The sequence below is a fragment of the Anguilla rostrata genome, chromosome 6 (assembly GCF_018555375.3).
Source record: "Anguilla rostrata isolate EN2019 chromosome 6, ASM1855537v3, whole genome shotgun sequence".
In the NCBI taxonomy this organism is placed as follows: domain Eukaryota; kingdom Metazoa; phylum Chordata; class Actinopteri; order Anguilliformes; family Anguillidae; genus Anguilla; species Anguilla rostrata.
Window position 1 is genome coordinate 14,005,204 of NC_057938.1, and position 18,356 is coordinate 14,023,559.

An 18,356-nucleotide genomic window follows, 5' to 3' on the forward strand; every position below is an offset into this window, starting at 1 on the left:
CCATTCAATTTCAGATCCACCACCATGCTAACAGTTGGCAACAGACATTGTGGCTTTCTCCACATGTAAAACTGACCAGATGGAGGATGAAGAGAGTAAAAGACAACTCATCAGGTTATATTACTTTTTCCATTTTTCAAGTTTTGTGCTCTTTTCACCAGCTTTGTCTTTGTGAATTATTCTTAGCTACAAGAGGTTTCTGAATGATTTGAAACCAGGACCTTCTTGCTGTTAGGGCGACAGTGAACGTGACTGCACTCCCACATTGTATTAAAATTGAATAAAAAACAACAACAGGAAAAGCTTTGCTCCATCTTTGTCAAAAGATACACTTGCTTAAAATTTAATTTGGATAGTTTTTGATTCAACAAAATATTTTCTGTGATCACAGTCATAACAATGATGTTTTTACTGTCTGTAACAGTTATGAGTAAACTACTACATATTTTCACTGAGGAATTGAAAGGAACTATCAGAAGACAAAAAAGTGCAAAAATGATCAAAAATTGCTTTAAGCTAATGTTCTTCTGTGACACAGCAAAGACGTCATGCTGTGCCTGGTTATTAGCTGAAAATGAGTCCAAGGAGGACAGAAAATAGACCGAGGTGGCAGCAGGCTTGAACCTAATTGGCAAGCAAGTGACATTTTCCATGCATGTTCACAGGAGTGTTTGTTTTTGTGTCTAAAGGAAAGAGGCATGTTTCTGCCTGCAGGTGATTTGCATCATGATTGTGGATGTTTACCCATTTTGGAATGGATGAAACCCTGATGAGGAGGACTCCCCAGTGTGTTATATTCAGAACTGGTACAAAGTGGCCATTGTGATGTACTAGCTGATCTCATTCCTTGAGCACTTGCCACCATGTGCGTCCACTTGGATTCTGAGGGCTGGCAGCCACTCAAAAGGCCTTCCAGCTGGGTTTCCCCTTGAACAAAGCTCAGTAATATGGTTTGTGTGCCAGTTTTAATAAATGGACAACACAAACAGCCATCCCTGTCTCCTGCCCTCCCCTCCACCCCCACCCGGTGTCGTCCCCCCCCCCCCCCCCCCCCCCATGGTTCAAACCTTTGGTACCTTCAGCAAAAGTAATTTAACCAAATTACTTCAGTAAGCTATCCAAATGTATAAATTGTTAATTTATGTAAGTTGCATGTAGGATAAGTGGCTCTGTGTGCTTTGACTAAAATAAATGGCTTGAAACAAAAAAGATTCACGTCGGTTTACGAATCTAACAGCATTTTCATGGAATGTTACAAACTGTCTAGCAAGCAGAGTATTCTGCCTCTTCTTGCTGTTGCCACACCAGTATAGCTTTGAGAAAACTATAAAGGAAAAATCCTAGCCTTAGTCTCATACTGAAGTGACAAAGTCAATGAATGATGCTATCCATTAAGTGACTGCTTTTAGAAAAGCAAAGGTTTTCTCCTCTCTATAAACAACGGTAATGGGCCTTCAGTATACAGCAGAAAGGTACAGTACATTGGGCTCTCAGGACATGAACCCCATGCCCTAAAAAATAGCTGGAAGGTGTAGCTTGCTACAAATCGCAGCATAATTGCCAGCATATAACTTGCAACCTGATACTGACACCAATGCTATAGCAAAATAAAAAATAAAGAAAAATGTTGGACTGTTATACTCATATGAACCTCAAAGGATTGACTAATACTGATACTGTGGATTCATTTACTACAGTTGTACTCTGGCGATTAATAATTTAGGACAGCAGCAAGACAAGTCTTTTGTCTCTCCTGTGGGATTTGAGGATGATTAGTAAAATTAGCCGTTAAATTATTACCCATGTTGGGACATTGTTGGCTTAGCTAGACATGCATTTGCAGCACTTAGATGGATACTTTTGGGACCAAGATTATCTCTTGCTTTTCCTGTTGCTTTTAACTAGCCGCATGGTTCCCTTTATCCCTGCTCCTTTGGGTTGTTTTTGGTTCTGGGAATGGGATTAAAGAAACCCACTTATATGGCACATTGGTACTTTATGTCACTGCTGCAGGTCCCCCAAATACATGTATGTCTGTGAGAAAATCCATTTATTTGTGTTTTACCCAGAGTTATGCTTGTTAGATGATGCCCTGACTATGCACAAGCTCAACAATCAAGCCATTTCAGTGGCAAATTTAAGCTGGTATATAACAGATCATTGCCATGTTATATGCAGGCTTTCAGCAATGAACATTATGTATTACTTTACATTTTAAACATTTAGCAGACGCAAATTACACAGCTTAGGTTCTTAACAAAATATCCACTTGTAGAACTGGTAATTTACCAAGGCAATTCTGCTTAATTGTCTTTCACAAAAATGCAGTACAATGTCAGCCACCAACTGAGAATCAAACCAAACCACTTTGGAGTTGCAAGTCCGGTTTCCAAACCATTCTGCTCCACTACCACCCAAACTTAACTGTATCAATATGATAAGTGTCAATCACCACCTCAAAACAGATTAAATTACTGGAAAATGAAAAACATATTAATGTCATCCATGAGAACACTGGCTGGACACAATGTCTTGCGTCTTTCTGCTCTGTTCATGTGCTTTCTAAGATGTGGGAATATTTATGATGCAGACATTATGAGGGCTTGCTCTCAGAAATTGCAGAGCTTGCAACCCGTTTTCTAATGAGAGAAAATACTCTACAAAGGGTCACACATTTTGGTCAGGGGCTATTACCCCTTATACATTAAACATGAATATTAAATTGCACTGTACATTGCAGTCTATGTGGACCAATATATCATCATCACTGTATAAAATGAAGATGAATTGTACACAAAGGATTCCGTTATCCTTTTTATTATTTTTTAAATAATTTCCAATACGCCACACTGATTGATACGGGCCCGACTGGTTGTTGTTTTCTTAAAGGCCCCCCTGGCTGTTGGGCAAAAGTGAACCGTCTTCACCAGTTTGAGTGTATGTATGCATATATAGTGAGCTCCATAATGTTTGGACATGTTTTTTCTTGATTTCACCCCACAACTTTAGATTTATAATCAAAAAATCCATGTGTGGTTAAACTGCACATTCTCAGCTTTAAGGTTTTTCATACACTTTGGATTCACAATATATCTGGGGCAGCCATTCATGCCTAAACCAAAACACCCCCACCACCGTGTTTCACGGGGGAGAATAAGATCTTGGATCTTGGGCAGTTTTTTCTTTTTTCTTATTTATCAGCTTCATAATGGCTTGTTTGACTTTTGATTTTCATTGACACAGTTCTGGTCCTCATCTTGACAAACTTCATTTACACACTCCAAAGGGAATCAAAAGGCTTGAATCTGCACTAAAGAAGAAATAGAACACACCTGACTAATCAGAGACACCTGTGAAGCCATTTGCCCCAAATATTATGGTGCCCTGAAATGGGAGGGATTTTGTATAAAAAGTGCTGTATGTTCTATATGGTGAAACCAATATATATAAAAATACAATTTAATAAAAGTAGAGAATCTGCACTTTAACCACGTGTACATTGTTTGATTATAAGTGTAGTATAATGGCTAAGGAGTTGGTCTTGTAAAGTCGCAGGTTAAATTCTCTGGTTGGCCATTGCATTTGTACCCTTGAGAAAGCACTTAACCTGCATTGCTTCACTATATATCCAGCTGTGATAACAGATCTGCTAAATGCCTGTAATGTAATGTAACATAGTAAAATATAAACATAGTGGCTCTGGACCCATTTTCACATATAACTGAATTATAAACGATGCACTGAAATTTTGTTCAGTGTGATATTTATTTTTATTTAAAAACACTGATGTTAGAAAATGTTTTTTTTTTTTGCTGTTCTTATACATATTTAACCCCCGATCTTTGGAGGCTCCAGGCTAACACAGATGAAAATAATTGCTTCAGCAAGCACACGATTGCTTTTCCATTGGCCTCTACCTATGAACCATTAAAGTAACTGTCAAATTTCTAGTCTGTTTAAGGATCATAAGTCAGGCTGTGCATCTAAAGCAAAGGTGTGAAAACCAAGACTAAAGAGCATCTATGGAAGTTACCGATGAAGTCAAACAAATGCATAAATGAGGAAAAGAGTACAAAATAATATAGTGTTTGGATATCAAAGCGAGCACTGTTTGGTCAATAGTCTGGAAGAGGAAGCTGCATTGCACCACCCAGGCACTGGGTAGAAAAGGCCAAACTCAAGATCCAAGCAACCAGGAGACTTAAGGGAAGCCAAGGAGGACCCACTTCAATTAGTGGCTGAAATTGGAGTAAAGGTGCCCCAGTAAACAATATAATGCGCTCTGCATACATCTATTCTATATGAGAAGGGTGACAAGAAAGAAGCCATTACTCAAAAAGAAGCATCCTGGAGCACATCTTGAAGTTTACCAGAAATAATGGGAGTGACCCTGATGTGGAAAAAGCTTTTGTGGCCAGATGAGATAAAATATTTGGCCAAAATTCAGTGCTATGCATGCATTGCCAACTGCACCGCAAACACTGTCCCAACAGTGAAGTATTGAGGTGGCAGCGACATGCTGTGGGAGTGCTTTTTATCAGCAGGGACTGGGCATGCAGTTAAAATTGAAGGATGAATGGATGGAATAAAAAACAGGGAACCTATTTCTGTTTGCCAAAAAACTGAAGCTCCCCCTTTCAGCAGGACACTGACCCCAAGCACAAGGCCAAAGCAAAAATGGAGTGGCACAAGAACACAAAAGTTGACATGTTCTACAGTAGCCCAGTCAACATTCTGACCTCAATCCCATTGACAATTTGTGGCAATATTTGAAAATTGGGACTAGTTTCATGAAAGTTGTGACGTGCAAGCTAAGATCTACGAGATGCAGTAGATTTATTCTTCTCTTTTTGGAGAATCCCACAAAAAAAAATGCAATTGCAAGGCATAAACTCACATTGTGAAGCATGTTAATGTACACAATCAGTAATTTCGCTACCATTCTCATCCCCCTGCCTCATTTTGGTTTTATATGGAACCTTTGCATTTGCGCACAACATTGTAGTGCTCCTCTGCTCCACGTAGGCTGGCCATGAGTGTCTGGAGCCAAGGTTCCAAGGGCTATCTTGTTAAAAAATGCCACTTGCAGTTAGATAAAATTGGAATTCGAAGTAGTAATATAAAAATGTCATATATATATATATATATATATATATACTTTGTCCCAAACATTATGTAGCTCAATAGGCTAATTTTTGTTTTGGCTGTGTACTCCAGCACATTGGATTTGATTATGTAAAATTTTCTGAATTACGTTCGCTTCCCTAAAATGGGGAGTCTATATAACCCCATTTGGATGTAAATACCCCCAAATTAAATCTGCACTTTAATCACATATTCATTATATCATTACAGATTCAATGTACTGGAGTAGATAAAGTTGGCCTCACATTGTTTGTGGCTGAAATGAGTTTGTCCCACCCCTTCACTGGATCCCCCTCACAGGATCACTACTCATGTCCTGTGATATCCTGTGTCATATCAACATAATTCATTACAATTGTTTTGACCAAAAATACACCATTAAATTTTCTGTTGTTATTTTCTTACTTAAGCAATTAGCCTGTTAAGATTATTAAAATAATTGGATGAAGGTCTTTTGCAAGCATTTTTCATTTTTTGAATGTGAAAACATTTGTGCATGTTCTTTTGTTTCAAAAAAAAAAAAAAAAAACAGCTTAAAGCGTAAATAGAGTTAAATACTCCTTTATTGAAATGTTACAGTCTTGGTCTCCCAAGTGCCCGTGCACCATCTTCAGTTGAAATCTTTTTGAATACATAAAGAAATCGACTTGAAACACGTTTCATATTGTTGAAGTAAGAGAGGGATTCTTCAGTCACTTCCACAAGAAACTCTCTCTCTCCCTCGTCCCCTCCCTCTCAATCAGTAGGGCTTGCATTGTTTGGTTTCTTAATTTCCGTCATGTGCTGGTCTCTCAACAGCAAGGTGAACCAAATAGTTTCTTGAGTGTGCAACCAGTTGGCTCCTCGACTGGAACTGATCCCATTGATCCACATAAAAGACAACTCAAGGGATAAAAAGCTAAAACTCTCAAATGTATTTTATGATGCAATTGTGATCAAATGTTCCGATAAAAACAAATGAATAAATAACATTCGTGGCATACGTTGTTCAATGTTGTGTTACAGTTATAGTTCGGTCTCGTGTTTTGTCTCCAGACTAATCTCTGTGTAGTTTCCCATGCTGCTTTTCCTGCTCCCTGTGTCTGCAGGGTCATATGACAAAGGGTCCGCACGTATTATGTACCTGAAAAACACACACACAAAAACACAGCAGCTTGGGCTGATAAGTCATTCTCTGGTGTGTTCCATTCCCCTGTGCTACATTGCACACAGGCCTCTAATTAAAATCTACCCATAATGTTCTTTGTTTATACCTTTGGATAACTAATTAGAGCAAGCTATGTTTTTTGTGCCAAACGGAAAACATTTCTCATAATTCCAGCTGCTCCCAAATCATCATTAGTTGTACAAAACAAAAAATATAGTTCTTAGCCAAAGAGTGTTAACCCATTTAAAATCATGAAAAACATCCCAGCCAGGCTCAACCTCGCTCAAGATTGTCCACTTATCAGCTGCTTCAGATGTTACTGGACATCAGTGCTATAAAGTGGATGCCAGTGGAGTTGCTTTCAGTTTTGGCATTAGCAAACAAGCTACATTTGCTACCCTTTTCCAGCATGGATATGTCCCCAAACTACATCCATGTTCCAAAATGTATGGCTCATAAGTCACACAAAAAATGTATACTTATAAAAATATGTTGACGTAAGGAACACTTACGTATCTTATTTGTTTGCCTTAGAAAGAATTGTGCTGTCCAACAAATATGAATGTGGGCATTTATGATCAGCCTCCTGCATTTGGGCTTCAGCATACTTACACAATGTCATTTAGCTCGAGTCTTGTGTCAGGAGTTGGGTTGATTAAAACATATGAGTGTGTGCTCTGGCTGTCATTCATTTCATCTGTATTGAAAAAAAGAGAAACATGGCAACAGTGTCATTCTGACAACAAATCTAGATGTGGTTTCAGTCATAGTCTTCTAAATAAATAGCATTTTAGTTGTAGTCACATTTTAGTCATTTGAATATTGTTAGATTTAATCAGGTTTTAGTCAATGGAAACAAACAATTTGTCTCATTATATTGAACCTTGTTTCACACTTTTCTTTTGGACTGCATTTATATAGCGCTTTTATCCAAAGCGCTTTACAATTGATGCCTCTCATTCGCCAGAGCAGTTAGGGGGTTAGGGGTTAGGTGTCTTGCTCAAGGACACTTCGACACGCCCAGGGTGGGGTTTGAACCGGCAACCCTCCGACTGCCAGACAATCAGTCTTACCTCCTGAGCTATGTCGCCCCATGCCCCATGCTTTTCACTGGAATGCTCTTATAAATTATCACTGACTGACCTCTCTCCACAGATGCTACAATCAGGGATTAGAAACAGTTCAGGGAACAGGGAGCAATAAACCAAACAAAATTTTTCATGGAATCAAAAAAAAAAAAAAAAAAACACTGAAAATGAAATCATATTCAAGTCTTCCAGAGAGAACACTATTTTAAGAGTATGTAAACAGGTTAATAACATTATAAATTGTTCCAGTTATTTACGTTTTCTTTCTCTTTGCAAACGCCAGGCTGCAGTCCAATTTGTTAAATGTCACACCCTCAAGCACTACAACTAGAAACATCCACGCCCTCGAGCACTAGACCTGAAAGCCCCACCCCTTTCTGGCCTACTAGAGAGGTAAAGTGGAGCATGTCTGTCATTCCCACAGTTGGACCCTGTAAGTATCTCTCCTAATGTAAGTTTCCCATTGACAATTTATCCAGTGCAATTTTTTAAATAACAAGTGATCACTACAACTTCTATTCCACCAAGACTTGTGGAATTTACGTAACTGTTTCCACTGCCATTAGACGCTACCCTATCAAGCTTTCTAACTTCTCAAGAGCCAAAATATCAATAATATAAAAACAATAGTTTACAATAGTTTTGGACATAAATATAGTTAAACGTACTTTATTTTGTACATAGCAGAAAACTGAAAAAAGGAAATGATGTAGGGTTATCAAGCGCAGTATTGCTTCAGGCTATATGTAAATTAAGGTCCTTATTGCATGCCAGCAATGACAATGAAATCATAAAAATTCTAAAGAATTTACCAAAGGACTAGCATGGGTTGATAGAGGACCTACATGTTCAGCACAATAGTAGCCTCATGGTTGGGCCACAAACTGGTTGTTTATAATAATACATTTTGTAAATGCCCATGGTAAAAATGGGAAATCCCATTTCCTTGATCCACTTCCATGACCCACTTCACCTCTCCGTTAGACACTAATTATCTTTTTTTCCCACTGCCTGGTTCTTCCAGATTGTTTTCAGATTTTCAGAAGTTGTTCCAGATTGTTTTCAAGGGGGTGGTGTCATACCATAATTTTTCCTGTCGTACTTAAATGGTAAATCCATACCCGATATTAGGATCACATATGAAATAATGCCCATAAAAAAACATTTTAATATCAAGGTCATTGTTTTTTCACCTGTAGTTCCATTAGCTGGTGCCAAGAGACTGAAAAAGGCTTTTTGAAACCACTTGTTAAGTAATCAATAATTTGTAGTACTTAATCATCTCAATTAATTATTCAGATGTTTTTGTATGGGCTAGAGCCTGCACCCACACCAGCACTTCTCTGATAAGACTGGACACATAACATTGGTGTGGACAAGCCTTTTGCAAACAAGCTTTACAGTTGGTCCTTAATTATGCAATTACTTTAACTGTACACCATTTATCATTGCTATTGGACTGTCTACAATGATGCATTGAGGATATGAAACCTGGACAGAACTGAACAGAAATACAGTTTAAAATGTTTTCCAAGTTACAAACGTGTATCAATAATAGGCCTTAATAATAATAATAATCAGTTGAGAAAGGAGAAAGGCAGCTGTGAATAAATCTCTAACATGTCGTTCCACTATGGATGACCAAGACATTGGCTGCAAAAAAAACTAGTTTTTTTTAGCTTAGCAATATCATGTTACATTTTGGAGATTCTATGGCAACTGTCATAAAATAACATTTATATGTGTGATTCCTACTTATTAGAACATACCATACCAAAACCTCACTCTAGTTAGTACTTACCACTTCTATACCTCTGTCTTTCCAATTACTACAGTACTTCCCCTACACAAAGCTATCTTTCTAATTAGTTTATAACCAAACTGCAGCCTCAATAAGTATTGCTTACCCTATCTCTGATCAGTACATACTTGTCCAAACAATTATCCTCCCATCAGTACTTACCATACCCAAACCCTCAATCTCCCATCAGTACTTACCATACCCAAACCCTCAATCTCCCATCAGTATTAACTAATCCCAAACCCTCAATCTCCCATCAGTATTTACCATACCCAAACCCTCAATCTCCCATCAGTACTTACCATACCCAAACCCTCAATCTCCCATCAGTACTTACCATAACCAAAGCCTCCATCTCCCACCAGTACTTACCGTACCCAAACCCTCAATCTCCTATCAGTACTTACCATACCCAACCCCTCAATCTCCCATCAGTATTTACTAATCCCAAACCCTCAATCTCCAATCAGTAGTTACCATACCCAAACCCTCAATCTCCCATCAGTACTTACCATACCCAAACCCTCAATCTCCCACCAGTACGCATCATACCCAAACCCTCAATCTCCAATCAGTAGTTACCATACCCAAACCCTCAATCTCCCATCAGTACTTACCATACCCAAAGCCTCAATCTCCCATCAGTACTTACCATACCCAAACCCTCAATCTCCCATCAGTACTTACCATACCCAAACCCTCAATCTCCCATCAGTACTTACCATACCCAAACCCTCAATCTCCCACCAGTACTTATCATACCCAAACCCTCAATCTCCCATCAGTACTTACCATACCCAAAGCCTCAATCTCTCATCAGTATTTACCATACCCAAACCCTCAAACTTCCACCAGTACTTACCACACTCAAACCCTCAATCTCCCAACAGTACTTACCATAACCAAAGCCTCCATCTCCCACCAGTACTTACCATACCCAAACCCTCAATCTCCAATCAGTACTTACCATACCCGGCGGTGGACAGTCCAAGGTTCTTCATCCTGTTCTTCACCAGCTCGGCCAGCTCCTGCCTCTCGGAGCGGCGGTACAGACTCATGCGCTGCTGGTTGATCTTCTCGCCGCTCTTGTTGAGGCTTCGCGGTACTCTGCGGCTAAGCCGCCGCGCCCACTGCATGCTCTTCTTCCTCAGGAGAGGCTTGTCCGACTGGTCGCTTGACATCGAGCTGCGGTGGCTCCCACGACCCCCGCCGTGCTCTTTCGTCTCTTTCGTGTCGTCAAAGTCATCCACGCTCACCGAAATCTGGGACTGCGATTTTGGGGGAGAACATATTTTTAATAAATCATGATCTCTTTGAATTCAAATTGTAATTCCTAATTTTCAGTCACCCTTTGTTTAGATTGAGTCACATCTTGTATGCATTCTAGTGTTAATCAATTTAATTATATACACCAATCACTAGACACGACTCGCAAGTTTTTCAAGTTATGGATAAGAGTACCTGCAATATCAATCAATCCATGTAAAACTGGACCAGAGGAAACCACAGGTACTTAAAATGATAATAATAATATTGACGCTGTATTCAATGCTGTATTCAAGTTCATCTATAACCAAGCATTTGTGCAGTAAACAAACATGCATTTTACTATAAGATACTTTTGCAGGCATTTTAAAATACGAAACAATATGACATTAGTCAAAGGTTGATTGTACAACAAAAAAAGCTGTTTTCCTTGAGGCCACAAATTGCTGTATCCTCTGACACTGCTGAATTAAATTGATTCCTTAGAGACATTATCAATAGTGGCAGCTGTTTGTATGGTCTATCAAGCAGAATACCAACTTAAACCCTGAGCTAAATACCTCAGACTTGTAAATCCAACTTAATTAGTTTATGCAGTAATTTATGGAGCACGACCTGAAATTACACTGCAAGAAGATTTACTTGAGGGGGGAAATAAATGTGCTTTTGGATCGGCTTAATTAATATTGAAAATGCAATAGGCAGACACGATCAATAAAGACAGCTGATCCACTCCAACACTGACTCATCCACCTCCATCATGCTCTGATAAGAAAAATTGTTTAGTTGGGAATTTATTTCAATATATACCAGAGAACCTTCAAATCAGTGTTCTATGAAGGCAGAACTCCAGTGTAGAAAACAAGCAGAAGCAGAGATTAAAACTAACTTTTGACAAACTAACCTTTCAACCCAACTTTTTTATTTGTGTTAGTATTGTTCCCGATAAATGTACAGTTGGTAAATTCACAGAACAGTCTGAGAATATATATCTCAGTGATCGTTGCAAAACACTGCAAAGTACAGTGAAGATAGCATTTAACACAGTGACCTCCAAACTCATTTAAAATGTATTTATTGGAGCAATATTCAAAAGGTAACAGTCAAAAGAACAAAGAAGAACAAAGGAGTATAAATCAATTAGCCTCAGAGAGACATTTCAATCCCAATCAAATCACAGTATTTATTGTTGGGAATAATAAAAAACAACATACAGTAACAATGAAAAAGAGGTAAATAAATGCCTCTACGTCCTCCTAAAACTTGGCAATTCACCTTTGTCCCCTGTAGGGGGCATGAGTCTGGTTTTCATCTCAGGGACCACATATTCTACTATGCTAAAACCTACACTACAAAGGGAATTCAATAAAAATAAAACAAACATTTTTGAAATTACTTCCACTGCAATGTTTTTTTTTAAATATGTCTTCCAAAACACTTTTTATGTAAAAAAATGTAAATACTTAAAATTTTATTTATTTATTTTTTACTGGAATGATATATTACTGCAGTGCGTGCAGCATATTAAAAATGTATAGCTGTTGCCTGATGTGTACCCTATGAATTTCAGGTAGCTTGGGTTATTGAAAAGTTGATAATAAAATTGATGTGAGAAAAATGTGAAAGCGCTGTACCTCTGACTTTGGGGAATTCTGGGATTCTGTCCGGTATATCCCAATGGGAATATCTCCACTAGAGGAACAGAGCTTTTGGTAAAGCCGTCCATAGGTCCTAATCCAGAGGTCGTCTTCAGTGATCATCATCTACCGTGAGAAACAAGGAAAAGGAGCCTTGTCATCACTCTGAGGAAAGCCCAAACTCACTTCCAACTGGTGTATCCAACGATACACCATCCCACATATTTACACTACCGCAGTGATTATTGTCTTTTGCAAATCAGACTACAAAATAAGCTAATTTTACAATAATAACTAAATATTGGTTATCCCTACAATAATCTGAAAAAATCACACGAAAGGTGAGAAAAATGTGTACTTTTACAAATCATCAATATTTAAACATGTCTTAAGCCCTTCTTAACGTCAGCCATACAAATGTGTACAACAACCCAAGCATTCAGAATGGCTACAAATGATAAATTATGTTTACATGACTAATATTGACTGATGTATTCTTTTACAAGGCGATGTCCCGTTTGGAATTATTAGATAATATGACAAATCATGTAAGATATTCCGACTAACAGTGCAATCAGTAACTGGAAACTCAAAACTCTCACAGTGCCGCCCAGCCCCCTGCCCAACCACAGATAGAATGACATCACCCCAATAACTGCACTATGACTTAATTGCACCATACTCGTTTCTATGTGATGCTGCAGAATGTCTTGGGCACAATTAAGTCCCTGAGCACTGACCATAGGGGGAGTTTAGAATTTGTATGCTGTTACAGTGACTAGGCTGTAGATGAGGAACTTAGTTTCGCCCTCTTTTAAAACTTAACAAAATCACAATACAGCTAATAGACAAAACACTCACAGCGCAAAGGAACCCAGACCCTGGAGTTGTGTCGAGCCCAAGGAGAAGCCTGGTTATGGAAATCATGTAGTCCTTGACAAACGACTGCAATAAGAGAAAAATCAAATAACAGAAGCGCCACATGAATTTTCGAGCGGACTCACTTCACACACTGTGATGGCACTACAGGGAACTGCTACTGTTATTGTTATTTTGTGAGGTCAATAACTGTTTGGGAGACAAACACAAAAAAAATCCAAATAAACACAACAAAGGTTTTTTTTTTGCTTTTTTTTTTCTCTGCAGTACCCTCAAAAATGATTCATACCCTTGATAACAATGAGCAAAGAAATGTGCATAAAATAAACAAAACAGATAATGAGCTATAATATAAACACATCCAATGGGGGTATAATATTCTTTCATTCTAAAACAACACACAAGATTTTGTTTAGCAAGTTAGATTCCCCCCCCCTCCAAAAAAAAGCGTGTTCACAATTATTTACACCTGTTTTCAGTACTCTGTACATCCTCCCTTTGCAAGAATAACACTGCTGAGTCATTTTTATTGTGGGTGCATTCAAACTCTCCAAGTGTTTTCTCAATTTCTCACCTTGTTTGCATTCTTAGAATCCTTCAGAACATTTCACATGGAAATATATGTAATGCAAGGGGATAAGGTGCGAGAACAGAGGAAATTTTCCATAAGAGTGAGGACATCCTTGCTCACTCCAGTGTCATTTTGCGGCTACATCGCTCAGTAAGTGATGATGAAACCCCTCAGCACATATATGCTCATATTTGGGATTGTTATCGCTCTAAAAAAAAAAAAAAAAACTTCAGCAATTTGAGCTTTCTAACAGTGGGGTACCATTTTTGGATCATATGTCTTGGTGCTTGTCTGAGTTCATGAGTCATTCCATGATGAGACCAAAATTGAGCTTTCTGGCCACGCACACAAGTGGCAGTTGTTGTGTGGGAAGAATGACACGTGTGGGGAATAGAATTTCATACCTATAGTGGTACACAGTGGTGGATCTTTGCTATTAAGGGGTTGTTTTGCATTGACTCAACCTGAAGATCTTGCTAAGGTCAGTAGAATCATGCATTACTGTGACACATCTTTCTGAGGGATAATTATAACCTGTGAAACAAAATCCTTTTCTCTGAGCAACTGTGTTAGCATAAAATAATATAATTTTCCCATTTTACTTTTAATAACATATAGCTTGTTACCAACATTGTATATATTTTTACATTCTTCTTTGCTCATCTTTTATAAAGTAGTGAAATTTGACATTTTATGATGTGGGGGGGCGGGGACTTCATAAGTAAAATGTAAGGACAAACGATGAATGAGTATATGCCGTACAGGAAAGCTTAGAATGGGAAAAATGTCCTGGACCACATGGGTGGCAGGTATAGTTCTGCCGTACTCTCCGTCCACAATTTAGACCATGCAATCCTGGAAACGTGCATCGCTCGCGAGGAGGAGCCTGTCAGGAAATTAACTGGTCTATCTCATCCTGCAGCCACAGGCTTACAGAATCCTAGAGGGCCCAGAGATAAGAGTGGTATTACTGTGACACGTTGTCATGTCACACATGTTGCTGTGCATCAGGTTAAAGCGGGCAGGAAGAGGGCACAAGCTACATCATGTGTGGTAGGAGCCCACGTGTGCGGCTTTGTCCTGACGACGCAGACGTGTGGAGTGATAAGCTTCAGGCCTTTGCTATGTGTACTTTTCTTCTTTTTATTCCTGATTGCTACCACACTAGAATCCAATTTTGCGACGAATGTAGTGTTTGCGTGTGTATGTGCGTGCTTGTGTGTATGTGTGTGTGTGTGCGTGCCTGTGATTGCTTATAAATTATCATTTTAAGCTATTCTTCCTATCATATGAATGAAAACACAGTTAATGATGCTGTAACAGTCTAGTGCAACCCTTTGACAGGGAAAAGGTGAGGTTTATAGTGTCATCGATTTTCACATTCACAGATGTAACACTGATAAGCCAGAGGATGAATTCCTGTCTTCTGGTTTACTCAGGGATTGCATGAAGTCCACAACAGCTGCCGCAGAAGGTATTCCCTGTGATTGGCAGGTTTGTCGTGTAGCAACGTCCAATTGGTTCAGAGGTGATTAATGAGGATGCCCAGCACCGAGTGCCATTTTGGGAGTGGCAGACGCCCGGAGAGACCGCGTGGGGCGAAGTGCAGGCCTGTACAGGTGTTAACAGCCGTGGGTGACACGGCATTTGTAAAGTGGGAATATGTTACCTGGTAGAGGAGAGTGTCCAGCATGCTAACGCTGAACACTTTTCCAGCGGCGAAAGGCAGCCGGAACATGAAGGCCAAATTGGAACCTTTCTCACGTTCCTTCTGCTCAGGGGACACAGGGAAAACAACAGAAGCCTTTCAGGGCGATGAGAGGAGAAGCAACACTGCCCTCTCCTGACCACTGCATCACAGCTTGCAGTCTATCACAGCACACGATATATACACAAAGCTGGAATATTATGTGATTGATTCGGTCATATATTTTGCAGCTTACAATCGTCAGGGGTTCGGGATTTTGTTGCATTTTCATTAGGATAAAAGTCCCCAGATGGTATACGCTATGAAACATGGGAGACAAACCACACATGTTTTGACGGTTTCTTCTCAAGGAATTTCAGCTGCCAATTACAATCTTTGAATATGCAAAGCCATCTGTTTAATCATGTTGTTTTTTTCACTTCTATAAATGTGAATTTGAAGTACTATAAAGCACACAGTAGTGCTAACCAGTCCATTTTCTGAGAAAAACTAAAAAGAGTTGATGTTAAGGCACTGGTATTACAAACTCAGCAAAGGGACATTGCTGTTGTAACTATTGGATAAGGTCTTTAACCCAGACTGCTTCAGAATACATTCATATAATATGAACAGATTAACAGACTGTAAGCGGTTATGTCTAAGGATGAACTATGCAACAGTATTTGCAAAAAAAGCCAGTTATAATGACTGTTTTTAATTAATATTAAAATAATAATATTAACTATAATGAAGTATTAATGTTTAAGCTCATGAAACCTAGCAAAGGTACAAACGTCTCTATTTGTAATATGAGAATATTGTCAGTAAAACATCCTACTGTATAAATGGATAGAATGTGGGCAAATCACGTAAGAAAACATTTTTGTCGGCGCCGTGCCAAATGGGAGGGCGCAGGAGGCAGTAAAAATGCAGTTGTGTCTCAGGTGACCCAGCCTGTTCACCCGGAGTGCAAACAGAGGGCCGGGATCTCACTGCGGCTCAATCGCCCGTCTCAAACACTTACCAGCGGACAATTTGCCCTGCGAGATGAGACAGTGCGACTTTTTCTTCATTGCTGTCCACGTTATTGGAATTAATGGTTCGTATACTGTATCTCACAGCCACACGACATCGAAAAGCTTTTAGAAATGCCCGGTAGCATTTAGGGTGGGGAGATTGAGAGTTATCCAGCGGGTGGGTGGTGGCGGAGTGCGGGGGAAGTTTCAGTGATGATGTTTCAGACTAGCAGGCAATGATGTCCACCGTGATACCTACTGTAATGTAAACTATAATATAGAGTGGCTAAGCCGTGTTAGTTCAGCAGCCATGTTATGCCTTCCAATATCAACCCATGTTAGGCTAGAACACGGTGCAGTCTTTTTAACCTCCTTACAGTGAATATTGTGTTCAATTTCAGTGCAGTAAAAGATGTGAGCACCATATGCCATCGTAAAAAAAAAAAATTTAACCACATCTATACTGCCAGGACATCATTTTTTATCATAATTTTGGAAATACGCAATTGAAAACACTTTGTAATTCCCCCCCTTCTCTTCCCAAGCTAAAAGTAGAATAATTTGTCTCATACCTTCTCCAGTTTGGAAAGGGCCAAGGAGTAACAGTCTTTAGCTCTGAACTGCATAAACCTCATATTGGCAGGGTGGGTGAGCTCCGTGATGATGCTGAGACTGGAAAACAACCTGAGGGCCCAATCAAAAATCAAGATCATCATAAGCAAAATGGCCATTTCCTGTGCAATATGACTTTGTCAATTAAACTCTGAAAAATTTTACAGTTCAAAAAAAAAAACCCACAAAAGTATGGTTGAGGATATCACAACAAAACATTGTCGCTTACTTCCATTATTGGCCAAGTGCAAACACGCAGCATGTGAGCAAATAAAGGCTGTCAGCTGTTAGAAGGCACAAGGTTGTAAGCTTGTCGGTACGTAAGCCTTTCTCTCAGGGTCTGCGCGCAAAGCACACTCCATATTATTGGAGCAGAAATAGCCCTGAGGGCTTTCGAATGGCGCGTGCAAGGAAAAATGACAAATGATGGCACTTAAGATAAAATAAAGAAATAAGGAGGTCAAACGAGTGAGGTGACATGCCTCTTTGTCTCCTCTGCGTGTTTACTGGAAGGCTCAGTATATATATATATATATGTATATATATATACATATATATACTGCCCGGGTCCTAAATTTACATGCATAATGACTTTGATGCCACCTTTTGTTTACCACAGAAAACCAACATTGCCATCTGTCGGTCATGGTAAACTATATCCTATAGACTGTAATATTTTTTTTCACAGGTGAGATACTTAAAAAAAAGGTACTTGAAAAAAAGGATGAAAAATTGGATTTTCTATTTGTAATAGGAAGGCACTGACAAAATTGGTTTAGTTCAGCAAGGATCATTCAGACACGATTTTTTTTTTTTCTTTAACATTTTTATGAAGCCCTAATGGACCGAATGCATTCTAGTCAATTCAAATGAATCAATATAATGTCCCTCAATGTACCAAGAGCGTCCATCGTGTAGAAAACAGTCACCGAATTCAGTTTGGCCTTTCCCATAGAACACTGCTTTTCACAAGTCATTACATTGGGCAATTTGCCATCTCTGGTATCAAATTTTCCCTTGCGCTATGACAAGGTTGCCAAGGAAACAGGCACGGTCCTTTTTCTCTTTCACTTTTCCATCACCGAGCCCCCCTCCCCCCTTGATTTTGGTTTATCCCTCTGTCCAGCAGCTGTTAGCAAAGATGATCTGTCTTTATTTAAACCACTGCACAGTTCTTCTAGAGTAACGTAAACACACACATACACACACACACACACACACACACACACACGCATCGCATACACAATCTGTATTCTCTGTATATTCCCTAGCCTATCAATGTAACACTTACAGGAACAAGAGTAAAACAGAAAACATTTAATGGGAAAACTACCTGTTCTGATTGTTCTCTTTTTCTTTGACAAGGATCTCTGTTCAGCCTACCTGCAATGCACACGGCTCTGTTGACAAATCAAAGTTGACTGCTTTCAGCAGTATGACCCAGGAAGGCTGATCCAGTACCTGTCCTACCTGAGCAGTAACACTACTTCCTGCTGGACAAACATCT

General features: G+C 39.2%; 1 protein-coding gene across 1 annotated transcript in view; it reads right to left on the minus strand.

Annotated features, from left to right (window-relative positions):
- Positions 1–5,599: 5,599 nt before the first annotated feature.
- Positions 5,600–18,356, minus strand: part of kcnt2a (potassium channel, subfamily T, member 2a) — a 51,782-nt gene continuing 39,025 nt past the window's right edge. The window contains exons 23-29 of the mRNA XM_064338523.1: positions 16,810–16,921; positions 15,204–15,305; positions 12,946–13,029; positions 12,082–12,210; positions 10,149–10,449; positions 6,905–6,989; positions 5,600–6,268 (exon numbers count right to left, since the gene is read on the minus strand). Of these exons, the coding sequence (XP_064194593.1) occupies positions 6,151–6,268; positions 6,905–6,989; positions 10,149–10,449; positions 12,082–12,210; positions 12,946–13,029; positions 15,204–15,305; positions 16,810–16,921 (931 nt within the window). The 3' untranslated portion in view covers positions 5,600–6,150. The remainder of the gene's footprint in view (positions 6,269–6,904; positions 6,990–10,148; positions 10,450–12,081; positions 12,211–12,945; positions 13,030–15,203; positions 15,306–16,809; positions 16,922–18,356) is intronic.